This window comes from Corylus avellana, chromosome 1 (assembly GCF_965113065.1).
Source record: "Corylus avellana chromosome 1, dhCorAvel1.hap1.2, whole genome shotgun sequence".
Classification (NCBI taxonomy): Eukaryota; Viridiplantae; Streptophyta; class Magnoliopsida; order Fagales; family Betulaceae; genus Corylus; species Corylus avellana.
Genome location: NC_142490.1, coordinates 8,323,683 through 8,337,971, shown reverse-complemented (window position 1 = coordinate 8,337,971; position 14,289 = coordinate 8,323,683). Strand labels below are relative to the sequence as shown.

Sequence of the window (14,289 nt, the reverse complement as noted above, 5' to 3'; positions counted from 1 at the left end):
AGAGATTGAACTGGCAAAAGTTCTGTTTTACCTGCACATAAACAGGGATAAATAACAGACAGATTGGAAGATGTGCAATTGCGCACCTGCAGCTTCTGCCTGTTTTGATATGGTGTGGAAAGATAATGGATTTGGACACCTAGGGTTTGACACTACAGCAGTAGTGGCAGCTTTAAAGAGGTTGACAATAGGGCTATCGCTACCATCTTGAGAATGCAATATCTGCCCATCTGCACCAGGAAGTAAACCCAACCATGGGGCAATTTGCATGAAATGCATGGTATCCACTTCTCTCTGTTGAGCATGCAAGAATGCAAAAGTAAGCAGAAATCACTCAAGCAGGTAAAGACATTGACAACATCAAAGATGATAAAAAGTGATAAGATGACAATAATCAATATCATTGGCTTCCATCATGCTTAATAACATTTTATAATTGGCTTCCATCATGCTTAATAACATTTTATATTACTGATTATGAAAATGTGAGAGATAAAATCTCAATGTTTAAATGAAAGGTTTTTAATTATATAGATCCATTCTGAATCTTCTTATTGAACATAACTGAGTATATGAAATATGAAGAAACAGGTGTACCTAGATTCTTTAGTGTATGTAAACAAAGGATCTAATTGATAGAATAACCATTGTTTTTAGACTCTCATTTCATGACGAATACCTTTGCAAAATTCGTTTGCCCCATAGTTTGTGTCCCATACTAAAAAGTTAAAATTTGAATTTTTCACATACCCTTTTTATCCTTATTTTGAAGTTTGTAGCATGAAAAGTTCGAAGCAAAATAATACAAAGGTGATTCTGGGAGAATAGACGAAAATTTGAGTTGGCAAGGAATTAAATGCTCCATAAAATGTCTGTTTCCCAAATGAGACAAATTATGGGGTCAGAGGAGAATATATTTTTTCGCCTTTCTTTTATCAATTCTTATCTATATTTGGATCACCACTTATACCAAAAGTAAAAAAAACAGGAAAAAAGACAGATTTGAGGCTCCTACAATGCTTATGCATATAGAAGTAATTTCACATGATAAACATCATGAGCAAGATTGGTATTTGTTCATGCAATTGATTCTCAAGTCAACAAAATTGAAGACTTAAAAATTATTTGTTTCAGCTTCATTCAAGGAATTGATTCTGTATCCAGTCATATCGCAAAGCATGGCGATACCATGATATAGGTTGAATAAGCAGAAAACTGACAAGAAACAGCTTTCCAACGCTATTGATAGCAAAATAAAAAATCTTTTGGGTTCATCAATTCTTGCAACAAATATGGAATCAGGAAAAATCTAACTCCTTAATTCATTAGAATTCAGGCAACATTGAAGCAGAGAGCTTTTCGGTGGTGACAACACCATAAAGATCTAAGACCACAACTCAGATTTGTGAAAAAATCCTATGAATGCAGTAAGAAGAGGACTTATCAATTAATACAGAATGTCCCACAAAGCAATGTTGCGTGTAATGGATTACTTTCTTGCTGTCTTTCAATTTTTTTTTTTCTAAGATGTATAGCTCCCTCATATTTTATTTTAATTTTTTTTTAGGGAAAAGTACACATACTCCCTTCAAACTACCACTCCATTGTTAATGTTCCCCCCAAACTATCAATTGTGTCGATCTCCCCACTAAGGCCAACAAAAAGACAAAAATGACCATAGAACAGTTTCTATAAGACAAAAATATCATTATAAATTAACAGAAAAAATTTAAAAAATAAATTTTAATTTTTTAAAAAAATTCTGATAAATTGTTTTCTTTTTCTTCCTTTATATATATATATTAAATAAAAAATAAAAAATTTTGGAAAAAAAATATAAAAATATAAAAACTCCCTATAAATTGGATTTTCGTTTTTTTTTTTATAATTTTTTTTTTAAAATTTTTAGTTTCTTCTATATTGTTTTTTTAAATTAATCTTTTTTTTTTTTTTAAAAAAAAAAAATCTTTATAAATTGGATTCTTTTTTTCCCTTTTTAAAAAAATAATTTTTTAAAACATATCCTTATAAATTGTTTTTTTTTTTTTATTTTATTTTATTTTTTATTTTTTTTTTTATTGAGGACATTGACAATGAAAGAGTAGTAGTTTGAGGAGAGTATGTATACTTTTCCCCCTTTTTTATGTCTATGTTGCAATTAAGTGTAAAATATTGATTAGTAAAGGAAGTCCAAGATTGAATTAAACAAATATAACACAGGTATACTGATCAGTAAAGGATAAAGTTGATTTGGGCGTCGGTGTGGGTGTACCAAAAGAAATTCCAACGCATTGTTAATATTTTTGAAGTTTGCAAATTCAGGAGCCACTGATTTAACTAAAATCTGAACTGCATTTGCTTCAGTGAGAAATCCCTAGACACAGTCAATTTGATGAAGAGTGTAGGACACTAACCAACACAATATCAAGAAGCCCCATCCAATATAATATGCTTCCAATCTCCTTTATCCCACGGAGAACCTCTGCTTTGAGCTCTGACTTTGTCCCCCAATTAAGTTGTTCTTTCACAAGTCTCATACAACCTGTATATGGAGAATTAAATTCACAAACTAGGAAAGGAGAGACTGAGTCCAAGAAAATGGGAGCAGAAACAACAAGAGCATGCATGCTAAAAATCTGATATCTCAAAAAGGAACAATAACTTCAGTGGATATGAAAACTGAAACACCACAAGAGGATGGTTAGTAGTCCACAAAACTGTTTTTCCCTGTCGACCTTACATGGGTTCTAGCACTGAATACAAGTGACTAAAGAACCCATGAAAAGGCATCATGTTTTGGTCAGCTTCAAATCAGATTAGTGAACACAAGCAATATATATGCCGAATTCCTAATGAGATATAAACCCGTTGTGCCAATTGACAATTGCTGTGTCGAACAAAAACATGCTTAAACTTTTCAGAAACACGTTTGGACACTTTAGAGAATTGTCCACTTCCATTATTTCAAAGATTTCCAGGAGTCTTATCTTTTGTAAGAGACCTAATTTTGCATTTGTCATCTCAAGTTATTCTTAGTGGTTTTTCATATACAAGAAACACATGTCGATGCATCATATTTTTTTTTGATATGTAATATCCAAATCTTATTAAAAGCGTAAGGCGCCTCAAAGTATATAAGGAGTATACAAAAGAATCACTTAACTAGAAAAGGAAAAGCGAGCAAGAAAATCATCATAACTAATTGACAACGGGGACACATACGCTACAATCCAAAGATACAATGTATGAAAACAAGAGGATAAAATGTCCTCCAAGGACCTCTCGAAGTCCTCAAAGCACCTATTGTTCCTTTCTTGCCATAAACACCAAAAGAGGCATATAGGCACAATCTTCCAGACTGCGGCACTCCTCCGCCTTCCAGAAGACCACCAACAGGCAAACAAATTGAATACCCGTCTCGGCATCACCCAAGCCATCCCAAAGCGACTAAAGATGGCATTCCACAAAGCAGAAGCAACCTCGCAATGAAGAAGAAGATGATCCATCGTCTCCTCGCTTCTCTTACACATGCAACATCTGTTTATCACAATAACGTGTCGCTTCTTGAAATTATTTAAGGTCCAAATTTTGCCCAGAGCCGCTGACCACAGAAAAAAGACCATTCTCGGAGGAGCCTGCGTCCGCCACACACTCTTCCAGGGGAAACTCCTACATTCAGTACAAAGCCAAGGAGTAAAAGAGGGACTTGACCTTGAAGAGGCCTATTTTGGAGGAAATCCACCATAATCTATCTTCACACTCTTGTCTTATTCTGACTGAATGTAACACCTGGAGAAAGGAGGCAAAGACTTCCAACTCCCAATCATGTGACTCTCTAGAAAAACTTTTTTTTTTTTTGATAAGTAAATTGTATATATTAAAAAAAGCGCAATGCGCCTCTAAGTACACAAGAGAGTATACATAGGTAGCCCAATATAAACCCAAAAAACAGACCCCAAAGAAACCCAACCCAACTAAAACCACAACCAAACGAAAAACCAAAGCAAGAACCCAAAAAACCCAAACACTGAAGCCCACAAACCCACCACCAGCCCTAAAAAAAACCAGAACCCTAATGCACCTCTGGAGGAAAGGAGAATGCATTTTTGGTCCCAACACAACCCCGACGGCGATAGTACCGCTTCGGAGAAAGTCTCTCTCTAACCTCATAGTTGATGGAGCATTCTAAATTCTTGATTTCCCGCTTCCCTTTTGCCTTAGAGGTAAAGGGCTCCCGCTCTTCTTCAATATTCGAAAAGAGATTCAAAAGACTCTTCTCATCACCTCCTTCACCATTAGACAGTCCCACACTAGAGGCGAAATTCACCGCATCTATAACCACCTCCGAATAGTTCCCCACCCCCTTCTCGGAGGGTTCCACTACAACGTTGGCAAACAGCTCCTTGTTCTTCTGCAACTGCTTGGCAAGCTTCTCCTTCACCTTCCGGGCATACCCTACTTGAGATTTGGAAACAGAGGAATAAATCGGAGCACCACTCTCTGACATTCGAGGAAAAGGTTCGCTTATTCTCAAACCCAGCTCAGCCGCATGCTTTCCCGAAATAGAACAGGTCTATGAATCTTCGACTACAACCTTAGAGCCCTTTACCGACGATGAAGCCTCCTTCATCCCAGGCAGAGAGGAAGAAGAAACATTTCTAGACCCTAAAAACCCCCGACGTAGCAACCCTTTCGCCGGAGCAGTCTTAACGGGTTCAACCTCCTTCGCCGGAACAGCACCAGCTCCCACCGGAGGAGCAGAGACCACCACCGGAGACAAAGGAGAGACATGGGTACTCACCAGAGTCAACAACCAGTTATGGGTATTCTCCGGCAACAGAGCAGCCTTCGTCGGAAAAACAGGGACCGTCGCCGTTTCAAGAGACACAGACCCCGACGCACAAACCTGTTGATTTGACTCCGGATGCACCTCCGTCAACGACAGCCCCACCAATGCAAGCTCGGAATCATCGCTGGAAACCCCGGCGAGACCACCGGCAACCGGCGCAAATACCTCAGATACGTACGCCTCCCTACGATCGGCCAAAACATCAAACTCTCCCGGCGAGGCAGGTCCACACTGTTAAGACTTGGGCAAACACTTAACACGACGCTTCATACCCCTACGCCAAACTGTCTTGAAATACCCAGCGTGTTTGGGCTTAAGGAAAGACCCAAACTCGCGAACACCCAGCCCAACTAAAAGTCCTTTAACTAACCCAGCTAGGACCTGGCCCAAAACAGAACGTAAAAGACCTAGCAACGTCTTATTCTTCTTCTTCTTCTTCTTCGTATGATCCGCCGCGGGGATAAAACATGTAACCAGATTAGCAAGATCCGGCGACTCCAACGCCAAACAATCCACCATCACCCGCGACTCATACTCACGATACCCGGGCTCGAAAGAGTCCTTCACCGGGAAAAGATCAATGAGTTGTGAAGATCTAACCCTCCTCCCAACGGAAGGCTCCTCAGAACTAGCCGCCAGTCGAAGAACCTCCGCAAAGGAGCGCCCAGGGTGACATCCAGAGATGGATTCTCCCAAACCAAGCTTGAGCTGCGTCCCTGGAACAGGGTGCGCAGAGGCTGTTGGACCCAACAACCTCCGCAACTCATTTGCAAACCGACGCCATCCCCTCCCTCCACGGCCCACAAGTAGCCAAATGATTCCTTTACGACCTCCCTCAGCAAAGACGGCCACCTCCAGGAAACTACCTGCCTTATTAACACCCCCATGCACCATCAAAGCCTTATCGCCCTCGCGGTATGACTTGGCGATATCAACCTTCAACAGAGATTGACTCGCCTCCTCGACCATATCCACCAACCATGAAGCACAAGGTTGGCTCACGAAAATTACCCCTACGAACCCTTTTCTCTTTTCCTCCAACCAAAGATCAGGACACCCTTCCTTCACTGACAGGCAAAAGGATTTCGCTTCTATGGAGAAGCGCCGTTCCATAGCGGCTAACCAGAGCCTAGCGCACAGTGCCGCCGCTAGGGCAGAAAACTATCTTGCTAACCTAAAAAATGTAGAGGGAGAGAGAGAGCAGAGAGCAGAGATCCTTCCTCTCTACAAAAACTCATATTCCACTGATTGGAACCACCCAACATCTCCATATTAGCCGCAACTGAGGCATCCTTCGCACAAGCAATACCAAATAAAATTGGAAAAGCTACCTTAAGAACCATATCTCCACACCACAAATCATGCCAAAAGCTAATCCTAGTCCTATCCCCCACCACATGTCTAGTAAAGCCTTTGAGAGTCTCCCACGTTTTCCTGATATTCTTCCACAACCCCACCCCAAAAGCTCCTCCAGGCTCAAGAGAACACCACCCGCCCCATAAGCTTCCAAACTTCGAATCTACCACCACTCTCCATCAAGCATCTCTCTCAATCCCATAGCGCCACAACCATTTTCCTAAAAGAGCGCGGTTGAACACCATTAAATTTATGATACCCAGCCCTCCCTCCTTGATCGGAGTGCAAACCTTTGACCAATTCACCAAGTGATACTTGAACATGTATCATATTAAATAATACTTGGAAAAGGTTGATCATAGGTTGGCTAGTTGGAAAAGGTTGTATCTTTCTAAGGGAGGTAGGGTTACTCTTATAAAGAGCACTCTCTAATCTTCCTACTTATTTCTTGTCCCTATTCCTTATACCTGCTTATGTGGCCAAGCGTATAGAGAAGCTTCAACGTGAGTTTTTATGGGGTGGTTTAAACGAAGAGTTCAAGTATCACTTCGTCAACTGGGACAAGGTTTGCTCTCCTATCTCTGAAGGTGGCTAAGGGATCAGGAAGTTAAGAGTGTTCAACCAAGCTCTGTTAGGGAAGTGGCTGTGGCGTTATGCGCATGAAAGAGAGGCTTTGTGGAGAAATGTCGTGGATGCCAAGTATGGTTCTGAGTGGGGTGGTTGGCATTTTGTTGATACTCCTAGGCCTCATGGGGTGGGACTCGGTATATTACTAGGGGGTGGAGGCTGTTTTCTAGCCACACCAGATTCGATCTAGGTGATGGGTCCAAAATTAGATTTTGGGATGATGTTTGGTGCGGAGAAGCGAGTCTCAAGGAAGTTTTTTCTAGGCCTATACAACATAGCTAGTGCAAAAGATGTGTCTATTGCGGACAATATGAATTTCACGGGTGGTCTCCTCAATGGAATGTTAGCTTTTTTCGGTTGGTACATGATTGGGAATTGGAAGTGCTAGCCTCGTTCTATACTTTGTTATATTCCCATAGAATGAGCAGGGAAGAGGAGGATAAAATTTGGTGGGTTCCGTCTAGCAAAGGGAAGTTCGATGTTAGATCTTTTTATAATATTCTGGCAAGTAAAGAGGCTAGTCCTTTTCCTTGGAAGAGTATTTGGCGCACCAAGGCACCCTTGAGAGTGGCTTTCTTTACCTGAACGGCGGTGTTAGGGAAGATCCTCACTATTGATAATCTTAGAAAAAGGAATCTTATTGTGATTAATAGATGTTGCTTGTGCTAATCGGATGGTGAGACGATCAATCATCTTCTTCTCCACTGTGAGATCGCTCGTTCTTTATGGTATGCTATATTTAGTCGGTTTGGATTGTCATGGGTCATGCCTAGTAAGGTTGCGGGCTTGTTTGCTTATTGTTGGTGGTCGGGAGGTCGTTCTCGGAGTGCTGTTGTGTGAAAAATGGTTCCTCTGTACCTCGTGTGGTGTTTATGGTTAGAAAGGAATACGAGATGCTTTGAGGATTTTGAGAGATCCTTGGAGGAACTCATGGCCTTCTTTTTCTACACGTTTTTCACTTGGACAGTAGCTTGGCTCGCCCCTTTAGTGATTAGCTATCTTGATTTCCTTGTTCTTTTCTCTTCTCCTAGTTAGGCGGTTCTCTTGTATACTCCTTGGGTACTAGGGTTGCGCCCCTCTGCACTTTTGATAAATAAACATTACTTATCAAAAAAAAAAAAAAAAAAAAACTTGAGCGCGCATCATATTAAATAATCAAAACATGTATTGTAGCTGTCTGTCTAGATCTCACAAAGTTGCAGTGTTTGACATTTAATGTCCATCTCAAAAAAGTGACATTCGTTTCATGCATTACACAGACTCATCTAGAATGTTGGGTTTAGGAACTCTTCAATTTATAGTGGAGAATAATCTTGACAGAAACTGTCAATAAATATATGTAATACAATAGCGTTTTCTTTTTTAAAGCAAGTTCACATTTGAGCAACATTCATTATTGTGTTTGGCCAAATGTACTACTCTTTCCTACACAATACGTGAAGGCACATGCATTTTAACAATCAACTTATTCATTGTCCTGAATTTGGGTATTTTCTTGTTTCTTTTCGCTTGGTAATTTAACTCCCATGCTCTGCATTTTTACTTTGAGATTTTAAACTATGAACAGAAAAGATGAGAAAGTCATCAAGTTTAAGCAGATCATACTTTGATAAAAATAAAAACCGCGATGATAGCTTTGGTGGTGTCCCTATTACTTTTTCACTTCAATATAATATTTTACTTTTTTTTATTCATGTTTACATTATCCCTGTATGAACCATCAACAAAGATTCCCCTAATTTCAGTAACATTTCTAAATCCCAAATGTATTACGGTCTACTTTGATGCATCGAAAAGCGTCCAATGCTGTCGTCAGCTTTGAATGACCAAAGTCTTTGCAACAGTTTTGTTTTGCATTTTACACTATGTGAACGGAAGATTGTTTCTAGTAATGATGTGAATAATAAAGCAAAAAAAGAAAAAAGACTTCAATAAAAATTAGCCCGTCAGGGGTGAAAGCTCCTGGATTACCTGGTAACTGGCTCTGGTGGGTGGGGTCAGTTATCCGTAGGAGTTTGACTAACGGTGAGGATTGTTGTACAATATGTGTTTGTGACGTGCAATTAATCTGAGTAAAGTTCTCCTACGTTATAAAAAAAAAAAACAAATTTGCAACAGTCTGGTACCTGTAACACCTCCATCAAAAGGAAGCAATCCAATAGATTTTGGCAATGCTTCTTGCAATCCTGTGATCATTGGTTCAAGTGTAGCTATCTGAAACATGCACGCGTGAAACATTAGACAAAATCACAATTAAGTATCATCTTCAAATAAAATCTCAACATATATAAGATACACAGAGAATGTTTTAGATATGTTCATGCTACTAAATGAACATTAATACTGTGATGCAGCATCTAATACGGTTCAGTACCTAATCACTATGGATTTAGAGATTTTGGGGCTCATACAAGAATGATCATCCACATGTCATACAAGAATGATCATCCACAAATGTCACAGAAGAATGAAATTTAAATGATTATTGGTCCTAATACATAAGAACGAATCAATTCAAAACAACTTGAAACACGACAATCAACTCTAGGTTAAAAAGACTTTCGATGATGTCTTCTACGTTGAGAAGCTACACAAGAAAAACATGACATATGACTAAGACTTGAAACTTGACATATTTAAGTAGAAATAAAAGGAAGGCCAAGACGACAGTACCACTGAAATGGAAATAATGAAAATTGGATGGCTAGAGGGAAGAAGGCCTGAAGTCAAGGAAGTTAAGTTCACCAACTTCATGCCAATGCCAATCTCCCTCTCCATCTTTAGATCTTGAATACACAGAAAATGATAGAAGATTATGAACCACTGAAGGGACTAAGAAACATTGCCAATACACAACAAACTAGAAAGAAATGGGGGAACAACTAAAATGGATGATTATAACATGGAAGGGCTAAGCTGAAAGGTCCTCAAACCTCAAACCTTCGCCAGAGAACCATTAGCAAGAGTAATACTCTATGGAGATTTTATAGAATGATAATTGGATAAAATATTTAGACAATCAATTATATATATTCAAAAGCTCCAGTATCAATTATATGTATTGCGAGTGGATGATTTAAGTACCTAACTAGACAAAGGTAGATGTGGATGAGGAGAAAATGGCCTGTTTATGAGATATAAGTTTCATAAGGGACCTAATTGGCTAAGATTTTCCATCCTTGTGAATGGTTCTCCGGAAGGCTTCTTTAATAGCTCAAGGGGAATTCGGCAAGGGGATCCCCTTTCTCCGTTACTTTTTGTGCTGGTTATGGAGGCCTTGAGTAAGATGGTGAATGTGTCGGTTGACCAAGGCTTTTTGACTGGTTTCTCGGTGGGAAATAGGGGGTTATCGGAGTTAGTGGTTTCTCACTCTTTATTTGCTGATGACACATTGATTTTCTGTGAAGATTCTATCGAGCAAATCCGGTATGTGCGTCTCATTCTTCTATGTTTTGAAGCTGTGTCGGGCTTGAGAGTGAATCTTGGTAAATCTAAAATTGTGGCTATTGGTGAGGTGGAGAACATAGGGGTTTTAGCTAATATTCTTGGGTGTAGTGTTGCCGACTTGCCGATGAAGTATTTGGGTCTCCCTCTTGGGGCGGGACATAAGGATAAGGTTATGTGGAATGATGTGATCGAAAAAATGGAGCGTCAGATGGCAGGTTGGAAGAGAATGTATCTCTCTAAAGGAGGCCGTTTAACTCTCATTAAGAGTACGCTCTCTAATCTTCCGACTTACTTTTTGTCTCTGTTCCCAATTCCTATAAGTGTAGCTAAAAGACTTGAGAAAGTACAAAGAGACTTCCTATGGGGAGGGGTGGGAGAAGAGCATAAGCTACATCTTGTAAATTGGGATCAAGTCTGTCGTCCCCTTCGGTATGGTGGGCTTGGCATTCGTAAGTTGCATCATTTTAATCAAGCGCTTCTGGGTAAATGGCTTTGGAGATATGCTAATGAGAGTGAGGCTCTATGGTATAAGGTTATCAAAGCTAAATATGAAGATCAGGAGGGTGGTTGGTGCACAAAGGAGGTTTCGGGTTCCCATGGTGTGGGTTTATGGAAGCACATTAGGCAAGGTTGGAATTTTTTTGCCAAAGGTATTCATTATGAGGTGGGGGTGGGTTCAAAAGTTCGCTTTTGGCATGATATCTGGTGTGGGGACTCCTCTTTGAAGCATGCTTTCCCGTCTTTGTACAGCATAGCCAGACATAAAGAAGCTTGGGTGAAGGATAACTTTATTTGGAGGAATGGGGTTGTCGAATGGAATGTCATTTTTGTGAGATCGGTTCAGGATTGGGAGATGGATTTGATTTCCTCCTTTTTTGACCGGTTGTATTCGTACAAGATATCCTTAGGTGCTATGGATTGTATTCGATGGTCTTCGTCTAAGAAAGGCATTTTCGAGGTTAAGTCCCTATTCAAGGCTTTGTCCAAATGTGATCATGATTTGTTTCCTTGGAAGAGCATTTGGCGGACAAAGGTGCCATTGCGAGTGGCTTTTTTCGGGTGGACCGCGGCCTTAGGCAAAATTTTGACTCACGACACCCTGCGGAAGAGGAACATAGTGGTAGTGGAATGGTGTTGTATGTGCAAGAAGAATGGAGAGTCGGTTGATCATCTTCTTCTCCATTGCGAGATTGCAAGTGTTCTTTGGCATACTATTTTTGATCGGTTTGGGCTGTTTTGGGTCATGCCTTGCAAGGTGAGGGGCTTGTTCGATTGTTGGTGGTCGGGAGGAAGTTCTCGAAGCGCGGTAGTGTGGAAGATGATCCCTTTGTGTCTTATGTGGTGTATTTGGAATGAAAGGAATGCTAGATGCTTTGAAAACTCCACTAGGACTATAGAGGATTTGACTCATTTTTTCTTCTTTACTTTGTATTCCTGGACGGCCGCTTGGCTAGCTCCTATAGGAATTAGTTTCTCTGATTTTCTTGTTCATTTTTCTCCCTCTTAGGCGCTCTCTTGTATACTTCCCGTGTATATGGGTTGCGCCCCTCTGCGCTCTTTTATATCATATTTACTTATCAAAAAAAAAAATAAGGGACCTAATTGGCTGGCTAAAATAGTTTGCCATGCAAATCTCAATAGTAATCCATCGACTGATATTGCGACCACAATGAGTACATCTACGAGGTTCTCAACCTCCACACAGAACATTAGAACCGCCATAAAAGGCAGCTAGGGCTGATTGACCACCACTATGATTCAAACCCAACTGAAAACCACTATCTAATAGTGCAACATGTTGAATTCTGGAAAACACATTAAGAAGTGAAGGAGAAGATCCAGCTTGAACCAGACCTAAACTAGTCTAAATCAAACTGAACTAGGCTAACTTGGAGTAGACTATGTTGAACCAGATGGAGTTGAACTGAGTTGAACCGGCTGAACTGAACCAAACTGTTGAACTGATGCAAGTTAACTGCAGTCAATTTGATAACCTATAGCGGGATAAGATAAATCCGGACAACTGATAAACTCGGATAACTTGATATCTTATTTTAGTAACCAAACAACCCACAATTGGATAAGATAAACACAGATAAATATAAACCTGAACGACTGTAAACATGGATAACATGACACCTTATCCCCACAACCAAACACCCCTCCATCTACAAAATGTACCAACAATGATTCCCCTGACACTTTGCAGCAACGACATTTACAACTGAACAACAGAAAGCAAATAAACAATCAAATCAGCAACAAATCATCCACTACCAGAAATTCTGATGAAAGAAACTAAAGACGATCGTGTTTACGATGATGATTGTTACAAAGGCATAACTGGAACCATTTAACAAACAACCAACATTTTTCTTTTTTTTTTTTGATAAGTAATAAGTGTATTAACAAAACGGGCATGAGGGGCGCAACCCATGTATACAAGAGGTATAAAGGGTAACCCCTATTGACTAGAAAAAGATTTACAAAGCTCTAAGAAATCAGAAAAGGTGGACTCATGCGAGTTCAACCAAGTCCCGCTCCAAGAGAACAAAGTATGTAACGCCAACTTCCTCAACTCAATCATGCTGCTCTCCTTATCTTCAAAGCTGCGTGCATTTCGTTCACACCATAAACACCACATCACACATAATGGGACGAGCCTCCAAATACGCAAAGCATGCCTATTACCCAATTGACCCCTTCAAATTGCCAAAATATCACTCACCTTTCGCGGCATAGCCCAGCTCACTCCAAAGAGTTGAAAGAAAACACTCCACACCTCATTTGCAACCTCACAATGTAGGAATAGATGGTCAATGGACTCTCCCCAGTGTTTACACATATAACACCACTCCATTACCATAACATTCATCTTTCATAAATTGTCCAAAGTGAGGATCTTTCCTACCGTCGCCGTCCACACAAAGCAAGCCACTCTTGAGGGAGCATTCACCTTCCAAATACTCTTCCACGGAGCAAACGCCTGCGTCAGTGTAGAGAGAGACTTATAATAGGATTTCACTTCAAAGCTATTTCTTTTTGACGGAATCCAACAAATTTTATCCTCACCTCCACATCTAATTTTTTGTGAATACAACAATGCAAAGAAGTGCGTTACCTCCTCCAATTCTCAATCATGCACAGGCCGAAAAAACTGTACATTCCAAGTAATAATATCATTCGGTCTCTCCATGTACTCCTTCACCCACGCATTCTTATTACATGTAATATTGAACAAAGCTGGATACATGAGTTTCAAAGGGCGTTCCCCACACCATACATCATGCCAAAAGAGTACTTTTGTACCGTCTCCAATATCATACCTCACATGTTGTGCAAAGCCTTCCCACCCCCTTCGAATACATTTCCACACTCCCACTCCATATGTTCCCCCTACCTCCTTGGAACACCAATCATCCGTTTGCTATCATATTTAATATGCACTAATTTCCTCCATAATGCCACCCGTTCTGTCACATACCTCCATAGCCATTTACCCATCAAAGCTTGGTTAAATTGAACCAAGTTTCGCACCCCTAATCCCCCAAACTTCATTGGCGTACACACCTGTGACCATTTCACCAAATGATATTTAAATTTATCCCCAATTCCACCCCACAAGAAGTCTCTCTGTAATTTTTCAAGACGATTTGCCACCCCCATTGGAATAGGGAATAGAGATAGGGAATATGTTGGTAAATTTGAGAGTGCTTTTGATCAGTGTTAATCTACCTCCCTTTGATAAGTACATCCTCTTCCAACCTGCCAACTTATTCTCCATTTTTGCAATTATGGAAGACCAAATATGGGCTGCCTTATAATGAGCACCCAATGGCAACCCCAAATATATAATTGGCAACGAGGCCACCCCACACCCGAGTATGCTAGCCAGCCCTTCCACATCATCTATTTCTCCCACCACCCTAAATGCCAACATAACATCTGACGAAGCCCTAAACTCCATTGACAAGTAAGTACCACATGACAAACATCAGTCAAAGGCTTAT

At 40.2% G+C, this 14,289-nt stretch overlaps 1 protein-coding gene across 1 annotated transcript in view; it reads right to left on the bottom strand.

The window, feature by feature from the left end:
* PIR121 (transcription activator) overlaps nucleotides 1–14,289 on the bottom strand; it is a 54,917-nt gene that overhangs the window by 3,740 nt on the left and 36,888 nt on the right. The window contains exons 25-27 of the mRNA XM_059581392.2: nucleotides 8,959–9,046; nucleotides 2,415–2,542; nucleotides 87–294 (exon numbers count right to left, since the gene is read on the bottom strand). Of these exons, the coding sequence (XP_059437375.2) occupies nucleotides 87–294; nucleotides 2,415–2,542; nucleotides 8,959–9,046 (424 nt within the window). The remainder of the gene's footprint in view (nucleotides 1–86; nucleotides 295–2,414; nucleotides 2,543–8,958; nucleotides 9,047–14,289) is intronic.